At 44.0% G+C, this 24,244-nt stretch overlaps 1 protein-coding gene across 3 annotated transcripts in view; it reads left to right on the top strand.

Annotated features, from left to right (window-relative positions):
* CENPC (centromere protein C) overlaps positions 1-24,244 on the top strand; it is a 299,799-nt gene that overhangs the window by 119,311 nt on the left and 156,244 nt on the right. For all 3 annotated transcript variants that reach the window (XM_073597780.1, XM_073597787.1, XM_073597774.1), the window contains exons 16-17: positions 14,866-14,979; positions 22,904-23,072. In XM_073597780.1, coding sequence (XP_073453881.1) covers positions 14,866-14,979; positions 22,904-23,072 — 283 coding nt within the window. The remainder of the gene's footprint in view (positions 1-14,865; positions 14,980-22,903; positions 23,073-24,244) is intronic.

Raw genomic sequence — 24,244 nt, 5'->3', positions numbered from 1 at the left:
CTTTAGTTTTTAGCCTAGGGCTACTACAGAGAGGACCTATTTGTCTTGGATTTTCTCCCCCCCCCCCCCACTCGATTGAGCGGGGGCGCCCCTTCTCAAGGGACCCTTGGGACTCCGTTTTGTGGACTTCTGACTCCAGGGTTTTTAGTAGCCTTGTGTCTGGTTTTGAGGCCTTCCTCTTGGAGTTGACGATGGACGTAACTGCCTGGAGGCCGTTGTCCCAGACGATGGAGAGACAGAACGTTTGAAAGAAAAACGCTTATTGTTCCTTTTTACTGGAAGAGTATTTATCAAAGTCATCCCCAAACAATCATTCCCCATGAAAGGGAAACTAGTCTGCAGCTTCTTCCAAGGCAACTCTGCTGACCAATGCTTAAGCCACAAAACCCTGCGCATGTGAACCAACAGAAGGGCCAGGCGAGACGTCTGATGAATAGAAACTTTAATAGCGTCAACAGCAAAACAAAGGGCCCTAGGCAGTTCTGCCAGATCCAGGACCTCTTCCCCTTTGATGACTTGTTTCACTTTGTCTTTAAGGGATTGACAGATGCCGATTGCCGCCACTGCAGGCTGTGCAACTGCACCAGCCATGGCAAACGAGGCTTTAAGCAATGACTCCAGTCTCTTATCTGCTGGGTCCTTCAACACCTGAACATTGTCTACTGGACAAGTAAGACTCTTATTCGGAGAAGAAACAGCCGCATCTACTGCTGGCACACTCCAATTCTTAGTAAATTTCTCCTCCATAGGATAGATCTGAGAGAATCTATCTGGATGATCCCAGTCAGCATAAATAAGCTGTTCCAGCAATGGGTGCATAGGAAAAGCGTATGAACCCTGAGGAGGTTTCATTGAACCTAAAGAGGAGTAAGGAGCTACAGTCGTTTCTGCTAAGGGTAATTTATAACCAAAACGCACTTTTTCAGTGAGTGATTGAACTAGCAACCTTTGCGAATTTGAAGCTGAAATCGATTCCTCTGGGATAGAGTTCTCAGATGAGGAACCATCCTCATCTGAGGGATAGATGTGTCTGAATTGCCTGTAGCCAATCACCCAGCGCTTACATGCCCTTGTTCTGTGCCTGTGTCCCTCTTTCAACCAGCACTCTGTACACGGCAATGGCTTATACGAAGCCTCCGGTCCGCGCCTGCGCCGTGAGAAAACGTGCACTCCGGTCTACGTGCACCCGGTGGCGTCGAGCCCCGCCCCCCCTTGTGACAACCTCTCAATCCCGGGGGAGAGGAGGGGGTGAGTATACTGATGCCTGGTTTCTCCCCCCTTCTTCCCCCCCCCCCCTACGAGTAGCTGCAGACAGGAACCTAGGAAGGAGACCCCTCCACAGGTACTGCTTGACACAGCTATCCATAGGGACTAGCATGAGATGTTTAACATTGCATATGTCAATAACACCCTCTAATGGTTGAAAATATAATACTGGCAAGAGAAGATCTACTTAAAAGAAGTCCATAGGAATGTCCCAGGATCTTCTTAACTTACCATTCCCGCAGCAGGGTACAATACTCACAGTGACCCAATCTTGACCCATCACGGCGGGTTGGACTCATGCCAGACCTTCAAGAACGGGGCCCCTTTTAATGTAGGGTCCACTGCCTTGGACCCGTATAGCACCCTGCCAGAACAAAACCTGTGGTATGAGAATGTGACCAAGGTGCTGGATCCCAGGGCCCAGCTCTCTTAAAGAGAAGCGTTACGGGCAAAACCTTGTTTTTCCGTACCGAGGCTCGGGTACCATTCACTTTAGCCTTTGATTATGGCCTTTTGAATGGATCCGATTGTGCAGCTCCTTGACAGGCCTTTCCAGGGAGCTTCTTTAGCACAGACCTTAACCGTGACCAACACCTTAGACACTGTCCAAAAACTGATCCCAATGAGCCACCATAGAAGCCACAGCTGCTGCTAGAAGATTCCTGTACCTGAAGAGAAACCTATACAGTTTTTTTGTTGAACCTAGAAGCCAGGAGGTCCACATTCGGCAACCCCCACCTGTGACACAGGTGCTGGAGCACTCCCCAAGCCTGGACATTGCCCTGTGGGGAAGTCTGCCTGCCAGTCATCTATACCTGAGATTTAAACAGTGGACAAAGATACATCTAGAGGTAGAACTAATATAACACATAAACGTTTGTTGTTCATACGCAAACGCCTACATGAATCCCAGCTGGTTGATATATGGAGAATTATGCATCCACGAACGAAAGACTATACTCACTTTTCTCAGGTTCACCATACTTACTCAAGAATCAACTTTTTTCTCATTGATCACCACCATCTCTCACTCCCCCTAAATACTCATATTGAGTCATCACCCCTATCCCCATCACGCCCCGATCATACTCACCGTTAAAGTCTCATCCCTACCACAAAGGTCTACTAATTGGAAGCTTAACGAACATCTCATAGCTGAGAAAATAGATAAAAAGCAAATAGGTGAGGATTTATCCCTTTATTTTATTGAGAATATACACCCCGACATCTCACCGGGCATGCTATGGGAGGCGCACAAGGCCCATATCAGGGGTAAGCTCATAGAAATGGGTGCTAGGAAAAAAAGGGAACGGACACTTCAACAATCTAATTTGCTAAATGATATTAGGGAGCTTGAGCAATTACACAAAGCTAAACAATCCCAAGCGGTACTACACACTCTGACCCTGAAGAGGGAAGAATTGAAGTCCCTTTTCTACACAGAACAAAAACAACAAGCTCGCATAGTGGCCCAACGTTTCTACGAATGGGGCAATAAGCCGAGCAGATTATTGGCCCGCTCACTACAACAAAAGAAATATGCTACTTTTATAGCAAAAATTGAAAACCCGGCAGATGAACTAGTACACGACACACCATCCATAGCTAAAGAGTTCCGTGAGTTCTACCAACACTTATATCACGTCCAACATTCAGTAACTGATCGGGACGCTAAGACTAAGCTTATTAGGGACTATTTAGCACAAGCCAACCTACCTAGACTATCACCTGACATCCTGCCTACTCTGGATGGGGAGCTCACCACTTCAGAGTTACGCGTTGCTTTAAAAGCTATGGCAAATGGTAAAGCCCCAGGTTCGGACGGATTCACTGTAGCATATTATCGTGCATTTGCAGATATCCTCCTTCAACATTTAACCTCCTATGCTAACGCAGTCTCTGATGGTGAGTCCCTCAGACCTGAGACCACCCACGCACACATTACTATTATCCCCGAACCCGGTAAAGACCCTAGTACATGTGGAAGTTATCGCCCTATCTCGCTGTTAAACATTGACGCCAAATTATATGCTAAAGCTATTCCGAATAGACTCCTTCCCTTGGTTCCACAATGGATATCCACCGATCAAACGGGATTCATCCCTGGTAGAGAGGCAAGGGATAATTCCCTTCATACCTTATCTTTAATGGTTCATGCTCGGGGGTCGTCCCAGACCACCCTGTTATGAACGGATGCTGAAAAGGCGTCTGATAGGGTTTACTGGGACTACCTCATGGCAACGCTATCTCATCTGGGTATTGGGGCTCCCCTCCTGACTCAAATATCGGCACTCTATAATTTCCCCATTGCCCAACTAAGAGTGAATGGCACCCTTAGTGCTCCATTCACTCTGTATAATGGCACTCGGCAGGGCTGCCCTCTCTCACCCATTTTATTCGCCCTATCGCTTGAACCCTTCTTGTCCACAGTGAGACATAACCCCTCCATACATGGGATCACCATAGGATCAGCTGAACACAAGTATGCCGCATATGCGGGCGATATCTTGTTCTATGTACAACAACCCCTCATATCCCTTCCTAACCTTCTGTCGGAATTCGCAAATTACAGAGCCATCTCTAATTTTAAAATCAACATGTCAAAATCTGAAATCCTAAATATATCTGTCCCCGCACAGACTGCTTCCCAATTGAAAAGGTCCTTTTCTTTTAGTTGACAGACACACAAAATGAAATACTTAGGTATTTACCTTACCCCAAACCTGGATGCCCTATTTCGTTCAAACTTCTTGCCCTTATTGAACACGATTAAAGCTGATTTACAAAAATGGTCTCAGATGGCTCACTCATGGCTGGGGACGATTGGGGTTGTGAAGATGAATATACTACACAGGTTGCTGTTTTTGTTTCAAATGATCCTGTTTGGGATACCTGTAGGCTTTTTTACGATAATAAGATCGTTGATTGGCAAATATATATGGAACAGAAGACGCCCCAGGCTCGCTAGGACCCTTCTCAATAGATCTAAGCGAGAAGGGGGCTTAACCCTACCAGACTTTAAAAGGTATTTCATGGCGATCGTCTTGACTAGAATCTCTGATTGGAAATTCCATAAAGAATCTAAGCTTTGGGTAAATTTGGAAATGGAGCTAAGTGGATCTAACCTCTTTATGCAACTCTGGGTTCCTAAGAATCATAGATCCATATCTTCCACAACGTCTCCACTTACACACTCTACCCTTATGGTGTGGGATTCATTATGTAAGACAAATAATTGGATATATAATTCTCCTCTCATGCCACTGACAGGCCATAACTACTTCCTGCCAGGGAATATAGACCCCAAAACTCATATATGGAATCTAGGGATGACGGCTCAACTATATCAAGTTACCACCCCAACGGGAATTGTCCCATTGAACACAATTTTGCATGACTCTGTGATTACACCCATGGATCAATGGAGATATCGACAACTAGCGGCCTTTATCCACTCTCTTCCTAAACCTATCAGATCTTTTACGGAGTTAACACCTGTTGAAGCAGCTCTCCCTGAGCCCCAACCAGTGGACAAGCCTGTCTCCCACTTTTACCAATTATTGCAAATGCTGACTCCCGCAGGAGACCCGGCCTTCCTACACAATTGGGAAAAAGATCTTCAGAAAGAACTGTCAACAGCCCAAAAAGCCACTATTCTCATAATGTCCCATATTTCTTCTGCAGCCACCAAAATGGCTGAAGTAAATTATAAACTGGTGATGAGATGGCATTACACGCATGTGGTACTTCATAAAATCTTTCCACACATCTCCCCCCTCTGCTGGCGGGCATGCGGCGAGCGTGTAACCCACGCACACATCTGGTGGTTTTGTCCGCTGATACGACCATTCTGGTTGACTACCCTTCACTGGATTAGAGATCCAAGGATCTGAGGTTCCTCATGATCCGTTGCTTGTACTTTTACATTGTACAGGCAAATCAGTGGGTACATATAAGAAATCCATAATCCCTCACCTCCTTAATGCTGCTAAAGCACTTATCCCCAGATTCTGGAAACAAAAGACTATACCCACTCTACGCCAATGGCTAGTGGAAGTTGACCGTACATATTATATGGAAGATCTTACTCTCTCCATTAGAAACAAATCTGATCTTGCAAAACGAATATGGTCCTGCTGGTTTGTCTTTAAATACACAGCTGCATTCGCGGAAATTATGTTGCATCCTAAGTAAAATGTTTTTGCTGGTTTATATTGCATAATAGGAGTTCGGACTGAGGCGAGTCCACCCCCCCCCCTCCCCCCCCCCCCACTATCTTCTCTCTTATTCTCTCCTACTACTCTAAGCTTTCTTTCTTCTACTTACTCTTATGTCTGGGTTTCTCAAGGTACTTTGGCTGTACAAGGTTATTACCCAACACAGACACTACTGCTCATAACTAATCTATATTAGTGAAGATGATTTTGTTTCTGACTAGTTGGTAAATTTTAAACACTTTTTGCCTTGGTAGTGGTTACAGAGAATTGGCTAATTAGCTAAGTACGAATGTGGTGCTACTCACTTGGTTAATTGTTTGATAAAAATAATGTGCGATTTAGCTGTCCACTTGCTTGCATATTCTCTGTATTGTATATTACACAATGTACCTTTTACTTCTATTTTTTCTAATAAAAAATAATTAAACAAAAATAAACAGTGGACAAGGTTGGAACTTGAAGTTTTGCCTATGACCTAATGTACCCCTCTTGTCACAGCAAGACTTCCTTGTTCACGTACACCACTACCATGGGATTTTTCTACTGAATTCAGATTGGTTGACACTCCCAAGAGGCTGGCATTGATTGATAGAATCTTCCTAAAGATATGAATGAGAACATCTTGATTCAAAATCCAGATTTCTGAGCCACCAAGCCTGGAACAATCTGGCCCTCAGTGCCAAGCAAATCGATCTTACCAGGCACTGGGCTGTCTTGTCCTACAATGACAGTATGTTGTGTTGTAGCAGTCTGGAGTGAAACTGGGCAATTGACCTTGCTTCCAAGGAGACTGCCATCAGACCCAGAACTGCTCCCATCCTCTGTCTCGTTTTCTAGCTTTAATGGCATGTCTTAAAGGACTTTAACTTTGTTAAAACAAGAAAACACTTCACAAAGATCTATTATTGTACCTAGAAATCTTCTTTGCATGGTGTGAACACAGGCACTTTAATCCCAGAGGATTCTCCTTGCCTCACATTCTGGCTCTTCTGCAATCAGGGCTTGACCAGATCTTGGTTCTGAACACTCTGAAAAGACAAGTTTCAGCTTTGTCCATTCTTTTCCAATAACCTCTGGTACCACTCTCACTTGTCAAACCCTTTATCCAAGGTGTATTTTATATTAGTTCCCTTTTTATCTTGTTCTCTCAGCCCTGCAGAAACCACACTTGAACCCACCAGTGTTATCCCCTTAGACAATCTCGCCTTCAAAGTAGCCTTCTTAGTTGCTATCACATCTGCTAGACATGTCTCTGAGCTAGAGGCCATCTCTTGTAAGGAGCCATTCCCCATTCTTCACAAAGACGAGGTAGTCTTATGCCTAAGGTCATCTTCCCTCCCTGAGGTGGTATCAGTCTTCTACCTCTGCAAAGACATTGTAGGTCCATCTTTGTGCCCTAGTCTGAAGGAACTCAAAAGAAACTGCTCTTCACTTCCTGCATATGGTCAGAGCCATCAGAAATTACGTCAAAGCTATGGCTTTTATCAGGAAGATGAACTCACTGGTTGTTCTACTCTCAGAACCTCACCCGGAACATTTTGCTTCAAAATCGACCATGAATAGATGGATGAAACAACTTCTCTCAAGAGGTTACACTCTAGAAGGAAAAGCTCCTCCATCACTCCTACTTGTTCTGGTAGGTGGGAATTTCCTGGGCAATTAAATATCAAGCCTCTGTAGCTCAGCTTTGTAAGGTCAACACCTCGTCTTTTGTTCTACCTTTTTAAAGTTCTACCAGGTTGACCTCTAATCTTTTGCAGATACAGCCTTTGACCTCAAGGTACTTGCAGCAGCACTCTGAAGTTGGATCTGTTAACTCCTTTTGTCTTTGGGTCTATTGGCACTGTTCTGTTTACCCAGTAGTTGCTCACCCTCCTCATTCATTGCTTGCGGTTGTCCCAGGGGCTATGAATAATCAGCCCCTCTCCTGTACTGTAGGATTACAATAAAAGGAATATTGATTTACTTTTAAATTCCATACCTTAGAGAACAGTACAGGACACAAGCCGTCCTCCCTTCTATTCCTATGTTACTATGCATTGCTTGCTACAAAAATGGGGACGCATACAGTAGAGTTATGGGGGGGGGGCACCCAGGGAGCATATCCTCAAAAGTTTTTCCAGTGTACAATCATTTGAAGGTACAGGCTTATATTCCATTGTCTATGAATATTCCGCCTGTGTTTTTTTGAGTGTATGTTTTTACATTTGATATTTAAAAGCTTAATATTTTAAGCATGCCTAAAGGTATTAATGTCAGACCGAGCTCTCGCTCCCCTTCCGGAACTGTACATTAACACAGTGGGAGCTCAGTCAGTACCAAGACACTTAGAGCAGTGGAAGGCCGGGGAGTCTTCCTGAGTCCTGACCTCTCTGCTTCCCCCAGGAGTGCAGTGCTGGTTCAGTACTACAGTTTTTAAAAAGGCTGTATGTGTGTATGTATGTATGTGAGTGTGTGTGTGTATGTACTTTTAATCTTGGCCTCTAATCCTGTACTGTCAGAACTGCTTTTAAGGGTTCATTCTTTATAATGACAAGAACTGCAGATCCTTTGAATTATTCTAGTGGCAATTGTTAGAGGGCATTTTTCTCACTTTGGAAAACTATTCTCTCACTTCCTGTTACTTTAGGACTGAAAGTAGATGAAAATCTCCCCAAAGGAAACAGATGATAAAAAAAATATTGTCAAGAGTTTTCCCTACACTTGTCGAAATGAAACAAAATAAAACATTTTGGCTTTAGATATACTTTACCACTTGCTGACCCGCTATAGCCAAATGACAGGTACAGCACAGTCGTCTAGTTCTGGGACGCTGTCATATAACGACTTTCCGTGCTCACGCCTGCTGCTGGGCGCTGGCGGTGTGCTGTGTGATCGTAGTGTCCTCTGAACACTGCTGATCACAGATTGGCTCTTTACCTCAATCAGCGGCTCTTTACCATGTGATCAGCTGTGTGCGCATGAGGAAAGGAGAAAAGAGCCGATATCAAGCTTCTCTAAAAGGGACTTCTACACTGATAATCAGGGCACTGATTATGCGTGTCCTGATTATCAGTGCAGTCCCACCAGTGCTGCACAACATTGCCTCCTCATCCGTGTCACCTATCAGTGCATCCTCATCAGCGCAGAAAAATTACCTGTTTGCAAAATTTTATAACAAACTATGAAAACTTTTTACAAAAAAAAAATCTGTCTTTTTTCATTAACCACTTCAGCCCCGGAAGGATTTACCCCCTTCCTTACCAGAGCACTTTTTACAATTTGGCACTTTAACTGCTAATTGCGCGGTCATGCAATGCTGTACCCAAACGAAATTTGGGTCCTTTTCTTCCCACAAATAGAGCTTTCTTTTGATGGTATTTGATCACCTCTGCGGTTTTTATTTTTTGCACTATAAAAGGAAAAAGACAGAAAATTTTGAAAAAAAATATTTTCTACTTTTTGTTATAAAATAATCCAATAAACTCAATTTTAGTCATACATTTAGGCCAAAATGTATTCCGCCACATGTCTTTGGCAGGGCAGTACAATTCCCCCCCCCCCAAATGACACCATTTTGGAAAGTAGACACCCCAAGGAAATTGCTGAGAGGCATGTTGAGCCCATTGAATTTTTTTTGTCCCAAAATAGTCATTTGGGGGGTTTTTGTGCCACCTGGGCATTCCATGGCCTCCGAAACCTTTCTGGCACTTTTTGTTTACATGAAAAAATTAATATTTTTTTTGCAAGAAAATTACTTTGAACCCCTAAACATTATATATTTTTTTAAAGCAAATGCCGTACAGATTAAAATGGTGGGTGTTTAAAAATTTTTTTCACACAGTATTTGCGCAGCGATTTTTTTTTTGGGAAAAAACACACTTTTTTAAATTTTAATGCACTAAAACACACTATATTGCCCAAATGTTTGATGAAATAAAAAATATAATCTTAGGCCGAGTACATGGATACCAAACATGACATGCTTTAAAATTGCACACAAACGTGCAGTGGCGACAAACTAAATACATTTTTAAAAGCCTTTAAAAGCCTTTACAGGTTACCACTTTAGATTTACAGAGGAGGTCTACTGCTAAAATTACTGCCCTCGATCTGACCTTCGCGGTGATACCTCACATGCATGGTGCAATTGCTGTTTACATTTGACGCCAGACCGACGCTTTGCGCGCGGGGGGGGCAGGGGTGCTTTTTTTTTTTTTTTTTTGCTTTTTTATCTTATTTTTAAACTGTCCCTTTTCATTTTTTTTTTTTTTTAAATCATTTTTATTGTTATCTCAGGGAATGTAAATATGCCCTATGATAACAATAGGTAGTGACAGGTACTCTTTTTTTTTTTTTTTTTTTAAATTGGGGTCTTTAAGACCCTAGATCTCTCCTCTGCCCTCAAAGCATCTGATCACACCAAGATCGGTGTGATAAAATGCTTTCCAAATTTCCCAATGGCGCTGTTTACATCTGGCGAAATCTAAGTCATGAAATGCTCGTAGCTTCCGGTTTCTTAGGCCATAGAGATGTTTGGAGCCATTCTGGTCTCTGATCAGCTCTATGGTCAGCTGGCTGAATCACCGGCTGCATTCTCAGGTTCCCTGTTGGGACAGGAGAGCCATAGAAAAACATGGAAGACGGTGGGGGGAGGGGGCATTCCCTCCCACTGCTTGTAAAAGCAGTCTAGAGGCTAATTAGCCGCTAGGATTGCTTTTACATGAAAGCCGACCGCTGGCTGAAAAGAATGATACCAAGATGATACCTAAACCTGCAGGCATCATTCTGGTATAACCACTCAAAGTCCAGCAACATACCAGTACGTTGCTGGTATTTGTTGGGTATATATTGTAAACTTTTTTTTTTATGCAGCCTGTGGGCTGAACGAAAAAGAGATTGATCGGTGGGTATGCCCACCATTAGAATACCTCCCTTCATCCACCCACTGCTAATGATGGGCATACATGCACCGTATATATGCCGAAGCATGGGGGCATCCGCCCCAAAAAGTAGGAGCAAATCGCTCCTCCGCCCTCTGCTGCCCCATGCTTCGGCATATATGCCGAAGTATGTAACTGTGGTGGTGAAATCACCTCCGACAGTGCTGGATTCGCGGCTTTATGTATCGTGGGAGCAAACGCTGTTGCTGTCAAGATAAATAAATCAGCGCTGCAACTGAATGGTGTACCTGCTAAGCAAATGATGGTTAACAATAAAACAAAGTAACATTACAGTATAACAGTAAGACTTACCATACCTGCATAGCAAATACAAAAAAAAATAGTAAAAAATAAAACATTTAACACAACCTGTGCCTAAAATATATATATGCCGAAGCATGGGGGCATCCTCCCACAAAAGTTAGGAGCAAATCGCTCCTCCGCCCTCTGCTGCCCCCATGCTTCGGCATATATGCCGAAGTATGTAACTGTGGTGGTGAAATCACCTCCGACAGCGCTGGAGTCATGGCTTTATGTATCGTGGGAGCAAACGCTGTTGCTGTCAAGATAAATAAATCCGCTCTGCAGCTGAATGGCGTACCTGAAAACAAAAAAATGGTTAACAATAAAACACAGTAAACAGTAAAGTATAAAAAAAAAAAATGCATACCTATAAAGCAAACATGATAAAAACATAATAACAAGAAAACATTGCAGAATAGAATACAGTAATAAAGAGCAGGACAATAGAGAGAGAACAATAACAACTATTTTTCATTTTTTAATTTTATATATTTTTTTGTTTTTTGTTTTTTTGTTTTTTTTACACTTTTTTTTTTGTAACTGTAACTTTTGTAACTGTAACCGTTTCCAGGTTCGGGTCTCTCAAAATGCGATGGCATCTTGGGAGACCCTGTGAAATTATGTCCTAGTCTGTGCAGTGCTGTACCCTACGCTAATACTCAACTAGTGTATGGTAGCATTCAAAACATTCACCAATGCAAAGACCAGGATTGTCAGGACAGGAGGGACAATAATAGCGGGTGTCACGCCTATATCCGTGCTTGCTGCAGACACATCTTTTTTGGGGGGCTCGTTGGGTAGGGGTACTCGGGAGGACATAAAGAAAATGTCTCTCATGCAGCCGGCTTACTGCATTTGGTTGGGGAAGGTGAAGCAGAGCACTGTCTGGAAAACAGAAGGGCTCTGACGATCTCTTCCTGGAATTTAAGGAAGGATCCAGGCTGTCCTGAAGCTCTGTATAGCACATAAGCGTTCAGCAAAGCCAATTGAAATAAATAAACAGACGCTGTTTTGTACCAGCGTCTGGCCTTAGGGGCAACTAGGTACGGCGCCAACAACTGGTCGTTGAGGTCCACCCCTCCCATGTTAAGGTTATATTCGTGGACACAGAGGGGTTTCTCCATAACACCAGTCGCCGTAGTAATTTGGACCGTCGTGTCTGCATGAAGGGCGGTAAGAACGAAAACATCCTTTTTATCCCTCCACTTCATAGCGAGCAAGTTATTACACTGCAAGCAGGCTCTCTCCCCCCAGCCTAAGACGGGAATCTACAAGCCGCTGGGGAAAGCCCCGGCGATTAGGTCGCACAGTGCCACATGCTCCAATCTGATGATCAAACGGGTGACTAAAAAGTGGCACGTTCGTGTAATAATTGTCCACGTATAAGTGGTACCCCTTTCCGAATAAAGGTGACACCAAGTCCCACACAATCTTGCCAGCGCTTCCTATGTAGTCAGGGCAGTTTGTAGGCTCTATGTGACTATCTTTTCCCTCGTAAACCATAAAACTACATGTATAGCCTGTGGCCCTGTCCTGATACGCATGCTGGGAAGGTACTGTTTGAATGACAAGCGGCCAGAAAACTTAATCAGGGACTCATCAACTCAGACAACGTGATGGGGAGTAAACAAGTCTGCAAAACGTTGGTTGAAGTGGTTTACGAGGGGCCGAATTTTATAGAGCCGATCGTATTCAGGGTCTCCACGAGGACGACAGTGTTCATTGTCATTGAAGTGCATGAACCGCAAAATCTGCTCGTATCGTGCCCTGGCCATGGAAGCAGAGATCACGGACATATGGTGAATTAGGTCAGTGGACCAATATGACCACAACTCACTCTTTTTGGTTATGCCCATGAGGAGGGAAAGGCCCAGAAAGATCTTGAATTCGGAAACCGTAATTGGTTTCCAATCTCTGGCAAGGGAGGACTGGGGAATAGTGGCGATGTGTTGACCAGCGTACAAATTGCTTTCGTCCACAATAGATCTTTAGAGATCTTCGGTGAAAAACAGCGAATAAAAATCCAGTGACGTAAAATCAACTGTTTACACCTGAATGCCGGGTTGGCCAGTGAATGGGGGATGTACGGGTGCTGCAGAAGTGGTGGGTTCCCAATTAGGATTGGCGAATGCAGCAGGAAGGGCACTATGGGCACGACGGGCCTGTGTTCATCTTCTTGGTGGCAGCGGGACACTACTTGTGCTCGCCACCTCGCCAGCTTGAACTGTACTTTTGGGACTCGCCACGTCACCTAGTGTTACTGCAGTGCTGGATGTACGACCAGGGTGTACTAGGCCGCTGGTGCTTGCCAGTTCACCAGAAGGAATAGCGGTGCTAGTACTTCTCTGCTCCATACGAGGGACCTGCGGTTCTTGCACATCAAAGACAGAAGGAGAAGTTCGGGGTCTGGTACGCCTGACCTTGGCAGGGACCACAACTCTGTCGTCAGAGCTATCTGTCATGGAGCCGCTGTCCTCTACAGGATCCTATTCTGAATCTGACAGATGAGTGACTTCCTCTTCACTATCAGTCATGCTCAAACGTGTAGTCCTCTTCACTAGTGTACCTTCGATTTGCCATTTTGGGCTCTAAATTTAGTGGTACACTAGTGAGACTCAGGCAAAAAAGCTCCTGTTAGCGACTGTATCAAAACGCTACCAACAAAAACTGTTAGCGATCGCAGGGCTCAGGCCTGACTATGCGAACGCTGCAGTTATGTGTGTTTAGTGTTTTGTAAGTGACAGTGATTGATCGATACTGCACTTGGGTGGGCTGGGCAGGGCTGGGCCGAGGGGCAGAACGCAGGTGCTAGCAGGTATCTGGGCTGATCCCGCTAACACTGCGTTTTTGGGAACCCTAGACTGCTGGGGACGCTAGTATAGATCTGATCGGATCAGATATTGATCCGTTCAGATTCTATACCACTAAGGGAGGTGTATGGTGATGGTGCGTGCGTAGGGTGTTAGTGGTACTGGCGCTAACTTGACTCTGCCTGGGGCGACGCAGGCCTTATCTGACCCTAAAACTTAACTTATATCACCGCCGGGCGATTAGGGGGTAAACCTTTATTAGGTAATAAACGGCGGGTGCCCTGAAACTATAAAAAACAAACTAACCAGCGTCACCCGTAACAATTATACGGTGATCACTGATGAAAGCGTTAACTAGGGGGCAATCAGGAGGTTAAAACCTTTATTAGGTAGTATATGGGGGTCCCTGTCGCTATAAAACACTGACGGCGAACCTATATACTTACCTCCCTAACTAGCGTCACCTGTGACACTAATACAGCGATCAGAAAAACGATCGCTTAGTGACACTGGCGACTGGGGGTGATCAAGGGGTTAAAACTTTATTAGGGAGGGTTAGGGGGGTACCCTAGACCTAAAGGGGGCTACCACTAACTGCCCTACCACTTATAACTGTCACAAACTGACAGCAATGCAAAAAAAAAAAAAACTGCTATTGGTGTCACTGTGACAGGGGGTACAGGGGGGTGATGGGGGGTGAAAAGTGTGCCTAGTGTATTCTACTGTTAGTGTAGTGTTGTGCAACTCACATCGATGTCTTTTCTCTCCTCAGCGCCGGAACAAAAAGACCGGCTCGAGGAGAGATGACATCACTTCCTCTGCCGCTGTTTACATTACAGCAACAGAGGAAGATTGTCATTCATTGGGAGCGATCGCGAGGGGGTGGCCACGAATGAGTGGCCTCCCCCACAGCCTGGATCGCTCCCCTAACGAAGCCGACCGCCTCGGGCACCGAGGGGGGGGGGGCGCGGCGCGCCACCCGCCCGCGGGAGGCAGATCACGTACCAGGTACGTGACTTTCCCTGCCCGTGCCTTTCTGCCGCAGTATATCTGCATTAGGCGGTCGTCAAGTGGTTAATTTAGCAAAAAATAAACCTAGTGGTGATTAAATACTACCAAAAGAAAGGTCTATTTGTGCGAAAAAAATGCTGAAAATTTTGTTTGGGTAGTGTTGCACTACCGCGCAATTGTCATTCAAAGTGCAACAGCGCTGAAAATTGGCATGGGCAGGAAGTTCCCAGTAGGCAAATGGTTAAAGTGTGCATGTTGTAGGTTTCCTTACGTGACTGTTTTCTTTAGGTATTGTCCAATATAAGTAATGATATTATGTGATTTTATTGTTCACAGAGGAAACGCCTTGAAAGATGACAAAACAAATAAAACAAAAGATTCATTGTGTAGTGATAATAGTTTTGCAACTCATCTTGTCAGATTTGGAAATATTAAGCCTCTAATAACAAGGTATGTGTGAAGATTTTTTTTTTTAATCTTTCTTAACAATTTATTGTACTTTTGTGATTTTTTTTTTTTTTTTTTTTGCAAATGAGAATTGTTATATTTTACAAAGGGGAAAAGGGTACATTTTTTTTAATTGTATGTCACAGGAAGCATCACAGAGGACTTTATACACATGACTAGTGGGGTTATGCTGCCACCTTCAGGTGAATGTACACTTGCCAAAAAAAGTCAGGAATCCTTGTCAAGGCATAAGTAAGTCCTCCCAGCTAAGCCTCAGTTTTGTGCTAGTGTCTGAAGATGATACATGTGCCTCCCTGTTTCTCTATAAAAAATATATATACTTGATTAGACATTGGGGAAACAAAAATTGTAGGCCAGTCCAGGATAACCCCTCCTCTACCCAGCATGCCTCGGTTTTTTGCTAGTGTCTCAGGAAGATGGAGAGCCTTCTTTTTTTCCACTCTGCTGAAAAAAGTCTATCCAAAATTTGGTAGCTTTTTTTTCCCCATTTTATTTTTAAATTTACTCTTCTTTCATTGATTTCAATCAAAATAACCTACTACACTGCTGCTACATGTCAGCTGTCCAGATTGACATGCTTGATTGGGTGTGTGGGGTCAGCCTGGAATATGACCTTCTAGCACTGGGCTCTTCATTTATGACTGTTCCAGACCTGAGTGTATTGGCAAAATCTAGCTGTAGAATGCTTTCCAGGCCCAGAGCCGTGGCATTGCCTCAGTGCTTGCCCTGTCTCTGAAGACTGACTTTGGTGAGTTGGCTGTTTGGGCTCAGCACTGGGAGGAGCCTTGTTTTCATTACTGGGTGCCTTTCAAAATATCTCTATCGCAGGATCTACCGCAGATCAAGTTAATGCTACAGGACTATTCGTTGTTGTCATCCACTGTATGGAGTTTCACATGCTGTCTGTTCTCCTGTTCCTAAAATTTAGTCTAGAGGAAGCATTGTCCAGTTGTTGTTCCTGCTTGCCAAAGTACCATGTGGAACTCCAATCTCTAGTGTGTTGTCTACCCTCCTACAGTGACTTGGCCAGTTCCTGCAATCTGACACTTACTGGTCACCAATTTATTTTGTCAGATTGCAGTAAATTGTATCAGATAGGTAGTGATGGACTTGGGCGCGTTCGGATCGAGCCACCAGGAAGCGTTCACATACCAATTATATGCAGTGAGGCATTTCCCGACCAGCAGCTACACATACACAAGCTGCCTCTGATTGGCGGTGTGCAGTGCCGGCTTCCTGGCAGGCTCAATCCGAACATGCCCGAGCCCATCGCTACAGATGGGAAACGTTAAACTGAGAACTTTTTTTCACTTCCTCAGGAGTGGATGGGTCAGTACAGATTTAAAGGACCGTTTTCGCTTCCCAGTCCATGTTGAGACTCGAGGTGAACTGACAAATCTCCAGACAGAACAAACAAATTACAGGTCCCATACCGAGCGTATATATATATTATATATACCGTATGTGTGTGGCAAAATGGTATAATAACAAATCTGAAAACTGCTTGCTAAATGTGTACAGTACATCTGGAAAGTATTCACAGCTCTTCACTTTTTCCACATTTTGTTATGTTTACAGCCTTATTCCAAAATGGATTGAACTCATTATTTTCCTCAAAATTCTACAAACAATACCCCATAATGACACCGTGAAAGAAGTTTGTTTGAAATCTATTCAAAATAAAAACAAAAAAAAAAATTCACATGTACATAAGTATTCACAGCCTTTGCTCAATACTTTTGTTGAAGCACCTTTGGCACCAATTACAGCCTCAAGTCTTTTTGAGTATGATGCTACAAGCTTGGCACACCTATTTTTGGGCAGTTTCTCCCATTCTTTTGCAGGACCTCTCCACCTCCATCAGGTTGGATGGGGTGCGTCTATGCACAGCCATTTTCAGATCTCCCCAGAAATGTTCAATCGGGTTCAAGTCTGGGCTCTGGCTGGGCCACTCAAGGATATTCACAGAGTTGTCTCATAGCCACTGCTTTGTTATCTTGTCTGTTTGCTTAGGGTCCTTATCCTGTTGGAAGATGAACCTTCGCCCTAATCTGATGTCCGGTGCGCTCTGGTGCAGGTTTTCATCAAGGATGTCTCTATACATTGCTGCATTCATCTTTCCCTTGATCATGACTAGTCTCCCAGTTCCTGCCACTAAAAAACATCCCCACAGGATGATGCAGCCACCACCATGTTTCACTGTAGGGATGGTATTGGCCAGGTGATTAGCGATGCTTGGTTTCCTCCAGACATGACTTACCGTTCAGGCCAAAGAGTCCAATCTTTCATCAGACCAGAGATTGTTTCTCGTGGTCTGAGAGTCCTTCTGGTGCCTTTTGGCAAACTCCAGGTTGGCTGTCATGTGTCTTTTACTGAAGAGTGGCTTCCGTCTGGCCACTCTACCATATAGGCCTGAATGGTGAAGTGCTGCAGAGATCGTTGTTCATCTGGAAGGTCCCTTTCCCCACTTCCGGGAGACAGGCCACAGCCCGATCTCGTGGAAGTCCCGCCCCCCTTCCCCTGCTGCCAGGTCAATTGGAAAGCGCAGCGTGCTTTGCGCATGTGCAGGACGGAAACCAGCCTGGTTCCCTTACCAGGAATGGCAGCGGCAGCACCCGGGGGTCGATCCGAAGATTGACTGGGGTGCCAACATTGCGGGCTTCCTGGACAGGTAAGTGCCCTAATATTAAGTCAGCAGCTACAGTATTTGGCTGGACCTACTCTTTAATCATTGACTCAACACACCATAAAATATGTATTACCTCCCGGAATTGCTAATAAGCAATGGTTGCTAGGCAATGCTGGAACAGAAATTGATGATATGGACTATTAGCATCCCTCAACTGTCGTTCGCATGACAAGGACTGTACAGTGGATGACCAGTTTAAGGTCTAATTTTTTTAACTCCTGCCTTCATTTAGGAGCGTGCTTTTATACACTCTACTAGCGATGCACCGATACTGGTATTGCTATCAGTGCCGATACCCAGCATTTTCACTTGTGATAATGCTCCCGAAACTGATACTTTGTGGTGCAATTTGTGTCAATATAAAATGAATAGGCACAAATTGCACTGCAAAGAATTGCATGCGATTTGAACAGGAAAGCGGTGCGATTTCTGTCTGAATTGCATGCCCCCGCTCGTGTGTGTTTAACCCCTTCCCGCCGACCGTACGCATATATGCGTACTCGGCTTTCCGGGGTTATACCGGGATGATGCCCGCAGCTGCAGGCATCATCCCGGTACCGTTGTTTACAGCGGGCGATCGGCTACCCGTGTATAACACCCGATGCGGCTAAAAGCCGCTCGGCTGTTATACCGGAGGAGCGGGAGGGGACATCCCCCCCCCCCCTACCGCCGCCTCCCGCCGCTGTTACCGGGCCTCCCGTGCGATTGGGAGGCCCGGTGTCCGTTCGGTAGCCTTCGGCGGCTGGGGGCGGACTGGAACGAAGCTGCGAGCAGCTTCGTTCCAGCCATCTTGTTGTAAACGCGGAAGCGACGTCATGACGTCACTTCCCGTTTACTTGGCTGCCAATGGCGCCGAATTTAAAAAAGTACACAGTATTCAGAATCGCAGTTTTCGGCGATCTGAATACTTTGAAGTGTAAAGGAGGGATGGGGGGTCTTTTAGACCCCCCATCCCTCCATAAAGAGTACCTGTCACCACATATTACTGTCACAAGGGATGTTTACATTGCTTGTGACAGCAATAAAAGTAAAAAAAAAAAAAAAAAAATTTTTAAACACAATTTATAAAGTATAAAAATAAATAAAATAAATAAAAAAAAAAAAAAAATTTTTAAAGTGCCCCTGTCCCCGCGAGCTCGCGCAGCGAAGAAAACGCATACGGAAGTCGCGCCCGCATATGTAAACGGTGTTCAAATCACACATGTGAGGTATCGCCGCGATCGCCAGAGTGAGAGCAATAATTCTAGCCCTAGACCTCCTCTGTAGCTCAAACCTGGTAACCGTAAAATTTTTTTAAAGCGTCGCCTATGGAAATTCAAAGGTACCGTAGTTCGTCGCCATTCCACGAGTGCGTGCAATTATAAAGGGTGACATGTTTGGTATCTATTTACTCGGCGTAACATCATCTTTCACATTATACAAAAAAATTGGGGTAACTTTACTGTTTGGATTTTTTAAAATTCATGAAAGTGTCACTTTTCCAAAAATTTGCGTTTAAAACACCGCTGCACAAATACCGTGTGATAAAAAATATTGCAACAATCGCCATTTTATTCTCTAGATTCTCTGCTAAAAAAATATATATAATGTTTGGGGGTTCTAAGCAATTTTCTAGCAAAAAATACGGATTTTAACTTGTAAACACCAAATTTCAAAAATAGGCTTAGTCATAAAAGGGTTAAATTTATAGAAAGGAAAAGCACCATCTAGTGAGTTTATTAAAAATGTTAGAGCTCACATTAAGTTCAGTTTAAATGTAAAATCTGCATAGCTGTCCTGCCAATGATAGAAATCACGGCCGCTGGAGTTGCTCACAGGGCTGGAGGAAAAGTATAGGCAGTCTGCCCCCCAGCTGACATCACTTCTGCCCTATACCCACAGGTCTCCTGGAACTTCTCCAGCCCTGCGAGGGCCTCCAACGGATGTGATTTTCTAACATCGGCGGGACCAGGACACGTGTGCATATTTTGCAGTCCTTTACCCTGACAGTTAGAAAGCACCTCCCTAGGGAACATTTAACCCTTTGACCACCACTAGTGTTAATCCCTTCCCTGCCAGTGCCATTTCTACAGTGATCAGTGCATTTTTATAGCACTGATCACTGTATTGGTGTCACTGGTCACCAAAAAGTGTCACTTAGGGTCAGATTTGTCCACTGCAATGTTGCAGTCACGCTAAAAAATCGCTGATCCCTGCTATTACTAGTAAAAACAACAATAAAAAAGGTCCCTAAATCTTTCCCCTCTTTTGTAGATGCTGTAACTTTTGCGCAAACCAGTCAATATACACTTATTGCGATTACTTACCAAAAATATGTACCAGAATACATATTGGCCTAAACTGATGATTACATTTTTTTTTTTTTTTTTTTGGATATGGATTATAGCAGAAAGTAAAAAATATATATATATATATATTTTTTGAAAATTGTCCGTCTTTTTTTGTTTGGGTACAATGTCGCATGACCGCGCAACTGTCTGTTAAAGCGGCACAGTGCCGTATCACAAAAAAATGGCCTGGTCATTAAGGGGTTAAAGGCTTCTGGGGCTGAAGTGGTTAATGTGAGTTCTAACATTTTTAATAAGCTGCCCACTAGATGGCTGTTTTCCCTTCCTATACACAAACGCACAGAAGAGGTGGGGGAAATCGCATGGGATTCGGACAGCAATTGCACCGCATTCCTGTTTAAATCACATGCAATATTTTTGCAGTGCGATTTGTTCCCATTTATTTTGTATGAATGCAAATCGCAGTGCAAAGTATCGGTACCCGCCAATATGAAACAGTATCGGTGCAACCCTACGCTTTGCCCCATTAGTTTTGAATTGTGGGCTCAAGATTCTGGAGATCTTTGGTGGTCTCAGAAGTCACGTCACATTCCTTTTTAGACTATGATGTTCTAGTGAATACAGGGTTTCCCTGGTAAGTCTCGTTTAGCATGGTTGCCTGGCCAGAAACACTTAGATAATGAAGTTTTACATAGGGTTCAGGATTATAGGGCTTAAAGCGGTGATTCAACCAAAATGGTAAGTTCTGCTTTAAAGCTTCCTGCCCAGCTCCCGTTTGTGAAATAAAACTTTTTGGGAGGAGGGGGGAGCGGGTACCTTATTTTGACAGGTACCTGCTCCCACTTCCATTTCCGGTCGCCTTAGGAGATCGGAAGTGCAGGTTCTCCTTCCTGAAATCTTCTGTGACACTTCTCAGAAGACTTTGGGACCAGTCACAGAGTGCAGCGCCGTTCACACATGCGTAGTGGGTACCCTGCTGTGATGCCGCAGAATTGTGGGACAGGTGGTTGGCTGTTTATTAACCCCTTGCCGCCCGCCATATAGCAATATGAGAGTGGCAAAGTGGTTTAGTTATCCTGACTGGACGTCATATGACGTGATCAGAATAACAAGCCGGCACGTGCCTGCGGGGGCGTGCAGTGCGGCGATCGGAGGTGCAGTGTGTTAGTCTAACACACCACAACTCTGATCGTGGTATGGAGCCTCTGACAGGGTTCTTACCACGTGATCAGCTGTGGCCAATCACAGCTAATCATCACTTGAACCAGGAAGTGCCGGTAAATGTCTTTCCTCGGTTCACGCTGACAAGGAGAGCCGATTGGCAGCTCTCCCTGTCGGAGGTGGGGTCTGCAGTGATAATCAGCACATGGATTATCAGTGCAGCCCCCATCAGATGTGCCCATCACCTGCCAGCCTGTGCCCCACAAAGAACGCCTGCCAGTGCCCAAAAAAGTGGCAATCAGTGCCCACAACAGTGGCAATCAGTGCCTCATCAGTAATGGCTGTCAGTGCCCTTCAGATGCCACTCAGTAATACGTGTCAGTAGCTGCTCATCAGTGCTGCCTATCTGTGCCCATCAGTGCCGCCTATCAGTGCACATCAGGTTTTTTTTTTTTTCAGAATTGTCTGTCTTTTTTTTGTTTATAGCGCAAAAAATTAAAACCGCAGAGGTGATCAAATACCACCAAAAGAAAGCTCTATTTGTGGGAAGAAAATTATAAAAATGTAGTTTTGGTACAGTGTTGCATGACAGCGCAATTGTCATTTAAAATGCGACAGCACTGAAAATTGTCCTGGGCAGGAAGGGGGGAAAGTGCCTGCTATTGAAGTGGTTAAAGGTCAGCAGCTACAGTTTTTGTAGCTGCTGACTTCATTTTCACTGATGAGTCTGGAGCGCCGTTTTAAGGCCTTCCCACTTAGACAAGTGAACACCCTTTTTGTTTACGGTTCCCTCTCTTGACCTGTTCCTTCTAGACAACATCAAGTTGTGTGCCTTTCATCCTTGCACATCCCTACTTGTTCTACAAGTTTTGACCCTATGCGGTTGATCAACTTGATGGTCTCTCTCTGGTTGTATTTGCAAGTTCCTCTGTTCTAAAGGACAAACGGCCAATATCAGATTTAGGTATTGGTCCTTTAGGTTGCTCTTGGGCCACAGGCAGTCCTCAGCTTTGTTAGGCCTCTTTGTGGTTGTTGCTACGCTGCCTACCTTCAGTTGGACTGCTTTTGGGTGTTCCGACATTATTTGAATCCCTGTGTCCCTCCAATGTACATGAATGAGAAAATGGGATTTTTGTAAAATCTTTTTCTTGGAGCCTAATGAGGGACACCGGTCACAACCCTCTGTTTGATTCATGCTCTCAGTACTGCTTGTACAAACTGAGGCCTGTTGTGTAGAAGAGGGAATATCCTGGGGTTGCCTACAATTGTTTTGTTTGCCAGTGCCCAATCCTCATGTAGGCAGTAACAGTGTCTGAACCCCCCCAAGGTTTTTTGTTTGAGAAACATCAGCCCTTCATTCTTAACCCCAAATGCAGAATGTACATCCACCTCCTGGGCATGACGCTGAAAACAAGCTGTTGTGATGGATAGGCTGACTGCTTGTATAGTCTGATATTATGGTCTTGTGCTATTGCGGTAGGGTAACCATACTACATATGCATTTATCTGTTACAGCTAATTAGATTACATATTCTGCAACACAAGTGTAGTTTGTTAGAGTGGGTGTGTGTGTGTGTATATATATATATATATATATATATATATATATATATATATATATATATATATATGTACACAGATTATATAAACACACTTTGTATAATAGAGAGAAATGTTAACATCTTTTTGTGTGCTTGCGTAGTAACACATATATGGCTGTGTTCTTTACTATTAAAAGAAAAAAAAAATGTCTTTTTTATTGTGACAGGATTGATATCTCTGACCTTCCAGTGACGGATGAAGATGAATTTGTCATTCATGATAATACAGATTTTGAAAATGATCCTAAAAGTTGCAAAAAGAAACCTGTAAAAAATTCTAATGACGGCAAAAAGAATAATAAAAGGAGAAAGAATGTTGCATGTGAGGTGTTTAATGTAAGTAATTGCTCTACTCTATTTGTTCACTGGACGTGGGGGGACAGGTCTAGAAGGCAGGGGTTCCTAAATTTTTATTTAAGGACCCAAATTGTTACTGTACTGGGACCCAAGAAGAGAATCATGTCAACAATGTAAAGAAAGCCAGAGAAGTACTGTATGTTCAAATAATTGAAAGAAAAAGAAAGACATGCACACACTAGACGTATTTGTTTCCATTCAAGTATTGGTCTTATTTTTTCGAATTTTAAAGAAGTTAAATGAAACGCTAAGTTATGCATACAGCAGTGAATGATGGGTGTAGCCACATTTCATTGACAGTGGGAAGGGCTGTGTAGGGAGCACTTGATAAAAGCTGTGAATTCCAGGAACCATTACATCACTCATAGCCTCCCATGACTCAGCTATTGTCGGCACATCCACCCCTCCCCTGCAGCAGCCGCTCACTGCCACAGGAGAGCTGGAGCTGCTGAATCACGTGACTGGACAGGACCTGATTAAAAATAGAGAAGTACACAGATCTGTTTTTACACAGGGTATGAAGAATAGGTAAGAATAGGTAAGAAGAGGGGAGAAGGAATGTTTTTAGAAATAATTAGTTAGGCTTTTCTTCCTCTCTAACTAGAACCTGAGCCTACACATAAGTATCTGAATTGCACCCCAATGCAATACCCATGTATTATATTCTGCTGTGTTTAAAGAATTGTACTTGCTTCTTCTTTGGTGCAGCATTCAAATAAATGGGTCATTTTAAGGTAATGCATGGTAATACAGGCTCAATAATAGCAACTGGACCTTGTGCACAGCAAAAGTCTCAGACAAATTTAACCACTTCCATACCACAGGCCATCATTTGACATCCTTGACCTTCAGTGGAGATATCTGGATGATACCTGGAGGCATCATTCAGATATCATTCTTTTCTGCCGGCGATTCTCTGCACAGTAAAAACAATCATAGCGGCTGTGCAGCCGCTTGATTTGTTTTTACAGGCGGGACTTATTTTGATCTTATGCCCCGTACACACGGTCGGAATTTCCGACAACAAATGTTCAATGTGAGCTTGTTGTCGGAAATTCCGACCGTGTATATGCTCCATCGGACATTTTCTGTCGGAATTTCCGACAACAAATGTTTGTGAGCTGGTTCTCAAATTTTCAGACAACGAAATG

Source organism: Aquarana catesbeiana, linkage group LG01 (assembly GCF_042186555.1).
Source record: "Aquarana catesbeiana isolate 2022-GZ linkage group LG01, ASM4218655v1, whole genome shotgun sequence".
Lineage (NCBI taxonomy): Eukaryota > Metazoa > Chordata > Amphibia > Anura > Ranidae > Aquarana > Aquarana catesbeiana.
Note: the sequence above shows the minus strand (reverse complement) of the source record. Positions and strands in the feature narration are given on the sequence as shown.